This window comes from Myotis lucifugus, unplaced genomic scaffold, assembly GCF_000147115.1.
Source record: "Myotis lucifugus unplaced genomic scaffold, Myoluc2.0 scaffold_240, whole genome shotgun sequence".
NCBI classification, from domain to species: domain Eukaryota; kingdom Metazoa; phylum Chordata; class Mammalia; order Chiroptera; family Vespertilionidae; genus Myotis; species Myotis lucifugus.
The window spans coordinates 501786-509667 of NW_005871288.1; the positions used below are offsets into that span (position 1 = coordinate 501786).

A 7882-nucleotide genomic window follows, 5' to 3' on the forward strand; every position below is an offset into this window, starting at 1 on the left:
TTTTTTCTTTCTAAATTTTTGCATTTCCTATTTTTATGTTCTCTTAATTTACAGAATGTCAAATAGTTTTAAAAACATATGGCTAAACCAATCTGTGGTCTTTTCATTTACATCCCAGGGAAATGGGTCGATGTTTCTGGATATCATGGTTAATGTGTTGGAATGGGCAAATTGGTCTTGAGCGCCCATGAGTCCATTAATTATACATCATAAAGCCTGAGTGCTGGTACAATAAACATATTTATATGTATGTATAAGTGTGTATAGCAGTGTGTTTACATGTACAAACATACATGTTCATAAATCTAGGGGAAATCTACTTCTATTTTTCCTGTTTCTCTGCAGAGCTGATTAAAACACTCTGCCTTTCTTTGAAGTGCATGAGACAAGCAGGTCATGATGAACACCACCCAGATAAAAACAGCATTAGTTCACAAGTCACAACTCTTGAGTTCTTTGAGGGAACGGCAAAGGAAAGGAGAAATGAATAATTATATCTAATCCAGAATCATGATGACGTTAGAAGTTGTAATGCGGAGTAACTATGGTGATTTTACTTGTGATTTTACATTACAGCTTGACTGGAAATAAATTCCAGACCAAAGGCTCACATACTAGAAGAGTTGGATGGATGGACCATATGTTTTTAACTTTGAAGTTTTCATGATGAAGTTGAAAGATCTCATAAAATTTATGAGAGCTCCCCACAATTTTTCATTGTATGACCCAGATGTGAAAATGTAAAAAATCATGCAAAGTGATTGCTTACATGAAGTAAATGAGAATTTGTATCATGAATTGGAAACTATTATTTATCTTGTTTTCATTTAGAGAAAAGGCAGGTGGGGAGACCGGGAATCTGGGACGATAAAAGGTTCTGCGACTACTTGAATGTGGTGAGCCAAGTGTTCAAGCCCTTAGTTCTCTGCTCAATCACTCCCTGGCCTGTCCTGTTTTCTTCGCCCCACCACTGCCTCAGTGCCGACCCTCACCAAATCACCTGAAATGTTATAAAAACCCCTTTATTCTCATCTAATTCTTCTTCAATTCATAGTTTATACTGTTACCAAAGTAAATTTTTAGAGAAATAAAACTGATCGTGTTATTTCTCTGCTTACATTACTTCAATGGCTTTGCACTGTGTAGAGGACAAAAGCTAACAAGCTTCTCTGCATGCCAGTCAACACCTCTGATGAGTCTGTTCCTGGCACACCCCACGGCCCCTTCCTATACTAAATGACTGACAATGTCCCACATTCGCCCTTGCTCTTAATGTTCTTTTTGCCCTTGCACTGCTCCTTCATCTCATCTACCCAGGAAATGCCTATTCATCCTTCGTCTAGCTCGAATGCTGCTCCTTCCTGTGAAGTCTCCCTATTCTTCCAGATGGGTTGCAGGCACTTCTTTCCTTTGCCTCTGCAGCTCTTGCCACATCCACAGGCCACCACCGTCCTATTGTGATTCTCTGTTTACACGTCTGCCTTTAAAATGGTCGACTCCTTGACAGCAAGAATCTGGAAATATTCCTTGTCACCATACTCTTGGTGCAGTGCACTCAAAAAAATACTCTTTTTTTTAGTGAAAATTCCATTACAACAATTATAACAATGTTCTGCCCACATTATTGTGCATTTCCCAAAGATTATTAATAGAGTGTAGGGAAAAAATTACAAGCTTTGATATCAGATGGACACAGGTTTAAATCCCAATTTTGTCCCACTTACTATGTGTAAATTTTGGGGAATCACCTAACTCTATCATGCTAGATTTCTCATTTTTAGAAGAGAAATGTACCCTTAAGGGGTACTATACCTCCTTATAGGATAATGTATGACATAAGATGTCCAATATACTGCCCAGAACGTAGCAGATGTCAATCAACAGCTGCCTATTTTTAAAGTTCTTCTTTGAACTTTAAAGTTCTTCTATGAAGTGAAAAGAACACCCTAAAACAATCCACTCTTTCTAACAGGGACCTCTATTGGGCCCTTCGGTGTTGATTTCTGCACTGAGTAGCACAAGGCTTCAGGGGCCGGGCATGCGAGGCTGGAAGCAGGTGCATGGAACAGGCAGAATATTCATTAGGAGAGGTGTGCAATTAGAAGAAAGCCAAGGGACCAGGCCAAAGACAGACCCTGTAGCTCAGGCCAAACTGAAGGATGTGGGCTTGGTTCTCAGTTTGAGCGGGCAAGCCACGATATTGTTCACAGGTACACACCTGACAGGGCTAAGGCCAAGGGATGGTCCATGTAAATGGGTGGTCCTGGTAGCCTGAGCCTGGGATGGACTCCCTGTGTCTCATATCTGTTATAGCAGTCCTCCTGGTAGATAAGGATCCATAGGCATATGCTCCTGCCTGTAGTGGGGCTGGCTTTGATAGCAGCTAGAGATCATGGCTCAGTTCTCCAGGCCATCTCGAAGTCCTTTACAGATATATAATATTCAACAACAAAAGGTTGTTTTAGGATACTGAGGAGAAATAACTGGACATTTTTACCAGCTTAGCATTAACATGAGGCAAATACACAGTCCTTTTTTACTGCTAATCCACTTTCTACTTGGCATGCTACCTCCCAGGCAAAGCTAATATGATTCTAAGTATAGGGGCCAAATGGATGGGTCTGACTCTGTGCATGAGACTTTCTCCTACTAAGTTGGAATCAATTTTAATTCCTTGTCATGTCCAGCTGTGACAGGATGGAAATATGATTTATAACAGTGTGTTCATTTATAAAATTACACTACAATTAAAACCTTATCATGATTAACATAAACTGTGGGGCTGTCATTTATGAGAGCAGGTGATGAGTTTGATTTTGAATGTATTTTAACTAAGGTGCCACTATAAAGCCACACGAGAGATTCAGGTAAAAATGAGCTCAGGAGAGAGAGTATGGGCTAGGAGTACGAACTGAGAAATCAGCGAACAAAGTGGGCAGCCAGGAGAGTTAAAACGAGCAGCTTAGGGGCAGAGGTGAGGACAGCAGAGTGGGGATTACCTGGAGATGAGAACTGTGAGGGTGGGAAAGGATAAAGAGGTGAGGGCATTTAAGGTACTCTCAGGGCACTACTGAAACAACTACGATTAGAGTGGTCATTTGTTAAGTGTGTATTATTTGTCAAACACTCTGATAACCATGTAATGTAAGTTACTGAATTTGAACCCATTACGCAGATGAATATATTGTGGCTCAGAGCAGTTAAAAAAAAAAACAAACGCCTGCCTAAATCCCCACTATACCCACTTACACAGGTCTGGTAAGTGGGTATAGTAGGGACTTAAATTCTGGGGAGCTTGACTCTGAAGTGCTTACTTTTAACCAGTATAGGTACTGCCTATAAAGTTAAGGATGCAAGGAAGGTTGTATGAAATTCCAGGAGGTCCTATATTAGACAGCAGATCCTATGGTAAATGTGCTACTAGGTAAAATGGAACTCTGAGAAGCTCTTCTGACAAGACAATGCTTAAAGCAAACACTAAGTTTGGATTAAGTAGAAACAGATGGATAACTCCTACTAAACACTTGATTCTGGTTTGAAGGTGGTTTCGTATACCAGAAAGAGACTTGGCCTAACAGCTTAGAGTATTGTGCCTTTAAATTAAATGTAAGATTTTAGGCAAATCACTTCACCATTGGTATTCATTTTTCTCATCTGAAAAATCAAGGAGTTTGATTAGGCTTGTGTTTATCTCCTGTAAGCTTTAATCTTTCATCACTAAAATGCCAATATAGTCATATTATATTGCTACTTATTTTTATAAAGTTCACTTTCTATCTTTCCAAGTGGACTGTAGTATCTCTGAAGTCAGAGGCAGGAAAACCTAAGTCAAAAAAGAAGGCAGCACATACCAAGCACAGAATCAGCTGCAGACAGAAAAGACCCTCTTGGGATCAGAGGAAGATGAGGTTTCTGCTGCTGGGTGTGTGGGCCTCCGAGGAAAGAGAGGCTTCAGCTAGTCCCCGAAGACCTCACACACAGCATCAGTGGAGAGAGAGAGAAGCTTTGGGGTGAAGAGGATGGACGTTGATAGCATTCATATTACAGGGTCTCAATCATCTCAGTAAGTGGGAGGTGATGTTTCTTGCTGGGAGAAGGTGTACTGGAAAGGAGAGGAAAAAGTTTGGAAAAGTACTGGGGGGGGATTAATTAAAAACTAGCACAACAGTGAGTTTTAAAAGCATGACTTTGAAGCAATAATTATAGAAATAATTAGAAACAATTAGAAATTAGAGAAGCAACTAGCAATGTTTTATTTTTTTCTAGCAATAGTGATTACGATTAATTTGGGTGTTGAAGCAGAGGCTTCAGATGTTGACAGAGAATCCAGAGAGTTGACAGATCTGAACCTACTGGTGACATCACTGTAGAAAAGGTCAACTCTAGGGCCAATGCTTTTAGGATGGCAAGTGAATAGGGACTGAACTAATGGGTGAGGAAAGCATAAGAGGTTCCAGGTCCAATGAGTAACAGAAATGTTCAGTTAAGCTGATTGGTACAGAACTTGTGGTTAGAGAGGAGAGTCAGAGGGTGATACCATGAAGGTGGTGCCTAAAGTGGTCAGAATACGGTAATTATTAGAGTGGAACGGTCTGGGATGCATGCAATTATGAAGTAGAAAAGGGATATGTTGAAGCCACTATGATGACTGCAAGAGAAGAGATGGAGCTGAAGACTATGAATGGGTGTTTGAGAAAGGTGAGGAAAAAGATCTACACTTTAGACCAGGGGTGGGCAAACTTTTTGACTCGAGGGCCACAATGGGTTCTTAAACTGGACCGGAGGGCCGGAACAAAAGCATGGATGGAGTGTTTGTGTGAACTAATATAAATTCAAAGTAAACATCATTACATAAAAGGGTACGGTCTTTTTTTTTTTTTTAGTTTTATTCATTTCAAACCGGCCGGATCCAGCCCGCGGGCCGTAGTTTGCCCACGGCTGATCTAGAACATACTTGAAATAGAAATTTTGCAGACATTGACAGTAAAACATAAATGGATGAAAGAAGCAGAAATCTGAAAAGAAAGATGTGGATGGAGGGATGGGAGGAGGCAGATCTTAATTATTGGAAAAATAAAAAGAATTAGCCAACTCAGGAGTTTCAGAGGAAATGAAGAAATGGGGTAGTGTATGTGTCTGCCTGTGTCTGACTGAGAGGCAAGAGAGGGAAGAGTGGGAAAGGAAGGAGGGATGGATGAGGAGAGAGGGAGAGACCAAAAACAAAGAGAGGTACACAAACTATACACATCCCAGACCTCATTCTCATATGGATAAAATGATAAAGTTATGATTTCATCTTGGTTTTCCAATTCATATCTGTGCTCATTACCCTATATTCTACTACTTCTGAATGATCTATACTAATAAAAGGGTAATATGCTAATTAGACCAGACATCTTCCGGACGTCCTTCCAGACAAAGCCATGGTGGCAGGGGCTGAGGCAGAGGCTGTTAGGGGTGATCAGGCCAGACGGGGGGAGCAATTAGGTGTGATCAGGCTGGCAGGCAGAGGTGGTTAGGTGTGATCAGGCCAGCAGGGGAGCAGTTAGGGGCATCAGGCTGGCAGGCAGAGGTGGTTAGGGGTGATCAGGCAGGCAGGCAGGCAGGCAGGCGAGTGGTTAGGAGCCAGCAGTCCCGGATTGCGAGAGGGGTCCTGGATTGGAGTGGGCACAGGCCATGCTGAGGAACCCTCCCCACCCCCCGTGCACGAATTTCGTGTACCGGGCCTCTAGTCTATATATATATATATAAAAGCCTAAGTGACCGGACAACCAGATGACCAGATGACAGGATGACCAGCTGATAGCTATGATGCACACTGACCACCAGGGGGCAGACACTCAATGCAGGAGCTGCCCCCTAGTGGTCAGTGTGCTCCCACAGCAGGAGCACAGCTCAGCTGACAGACGGGTGCCAGACACTGGGCTGACAGCTGGTGAGCGCAGCTGCAGAGATAGGTGCAGCGGGGCTGGAATGAACAGGAGCAGCGCAGCACCCAGCCCAGGCTCGGGCTCCTCCCCGGTCACCTGCCACTTTGCACACTACTTTGTGCTGTGCAGGATTGATGCGGACAGCAGACTGGAGCCCGATGAGCTGGCGGGTAAGGCCGGGCTGCAGCAGCGCAGAGGTCCACTGATCCCCACAGGCCAGGCCAAAGGACCCCACTGGTGCATGAATCCATGCACCGGACCTCTAGTTTACATATACCCTTCAAGAAGGGTTTAAAGTGGTTTATCTGTCCTCTTCCCTTACATAACAGAAGAATACAAACTCCAGATAAATTATCATACATTTAATTGATCATAGTGTCTGAACTAATTTTGTCAACACAAGTTTTGAAAAACAAAATTTTAAATTAATTGAATCTATTATTTGGTTATAACTACATCTTAATATTTGATATACAGGCATTAAATATATTTTCAAACAAAATTGAATTCTGGATTTAAATAATCCAAGGGTAAAACAGAAACTTTGAGCACTGTGACCACCAAATTAAGATAACTTCATTGCAGGGAAATAGAATTGCTGGCTTAGGCCACACGAAGGAAAGCTAAGTCATTTACTGTACATCAAGAATTATGTTATCAGGTGGATAAAAAGATGTAGGTCTAAGGTCCATTATTAAAATTTTCTAAACTTCCGTTTAAAAAGTCTGTGAATGATGATGTAATGTACAACATGGGGAATATAGTCAATAATATTGTAATAATTTTGTTCAATGCCAAAAGGTTACTAGAACTGTATTGGGGATCACTTCATAAGGTATATGGATGTTGAGTAACTATGTTCTATACCTGAAAATAATATATGTCAACTATACTTTAATAAAAAAAACCCAAAACAAAAAATCCCACCACAAGAAGAAATAGTCTGTGAACTTAGTCCTTACTGTCTTCAGGACTGGCTGCAGGTGTCTTGGTGAAGTGGCATGGAGGAGGCTCCAGCCTCTCTACCCCCTCAGCATTCTGATGACTTGCACCCTCTCTTCCTCCCTCTCAAGGAACCTGTTCTCCTTTTCCTCACATCCCCCAAGAGCCATCCTAAAGTATGGAATGATAGTGTAGGGGTTACAACGATCACGTGAAAATAAGATAATGACAAAAGTTGAAATGACTAGATAATGGTGCTACTTCTGTTCAAATTAAGCGACATAAAGATAATATACTATCAGAGTTTAAGGGGCAGATTTATTTAGTCTATAATGATAAAAAAGGATTTTAATTTATTTATAAAAACAGATTGTTATATATAGAATGTCTTGAGAGAGCAACATACTATAGAAAGATCATAAAAACAATGAAAGTCTGAGAAATTCACGGCCAAGAGGAGCCAAGAAGACATAACAACTGAATGTAAGGTGGTATCTTAAATGAGACCCTAGAACAGAAAAAGAACATTAAGTAAACTGGAGAATTCTGAATGAATATGGACTCTAGTTAATAATAATCAATATCAGTTCATTAATTATGACAAAAGTACCATGTTAACATAAGTTAGTAATAGAGGAAAACTGGGTATGAATATCTGGGAACTCTGTTCTATCTTTGCATCTTTTCTGTAAATTTAAAATTATAAAATAGAAAGTTTAGAAAAAAAAAAACAACTATGGAAATTCATCCCAGGCAGCCTGTTAAAACATTAGTTGTTAGACATCTGCTAGGAAATAAATGCACTACTTAGTTGAAGAGCTCCCAGCAGTTTTACGATGATGGGAAAACCGGAAAAAAGCTTTCTTGATAGAAAGGCACACTCCTTCAAGGTTCAGGTCAGTGGTAAATAATGACCCAATATTTTTGTCATAATAAATGCTATAAATATGTTCATAAGAATCTTTTCATAGCACAGTGTCACAGTACTTTCTCTGACTTTACCCCAGAAG

At 40.8% G+C, this 7882-nt stretch overlaps 1 protein-coding gene across 8 annotated transcripts in view; it reads right to left on the reverse strand.

The window, feature by feature from the left end:
* Positions 1 to 7882, reverse strand: part of ASCC3 (activating signal cointegrator 1 complex subunit 3) — a 247270-nt gene that overhangs the window by 10243 nt on the left and 229145 nt on the right. Inside the window, exon 38 of one of the 8 annotated variants that reach the window (XM_023762286.1) lies at positions 2358 to 2423. The exons of the other annotated variants lie outside the window; for them this stretch is intronic. Within the exon in view, the coding sequence (XP_023618054.1) occupies positions 2391 to 2423 (33 nt within the window). The 3' untranslated portion in view covers positions 2358 to 2390. Of the gene's footprint in view, positions 1 to 2357; positions 2424 to 7882 lie in introns of those variants that run through there. 8 annotated transcript variants of the gene reach the window in all.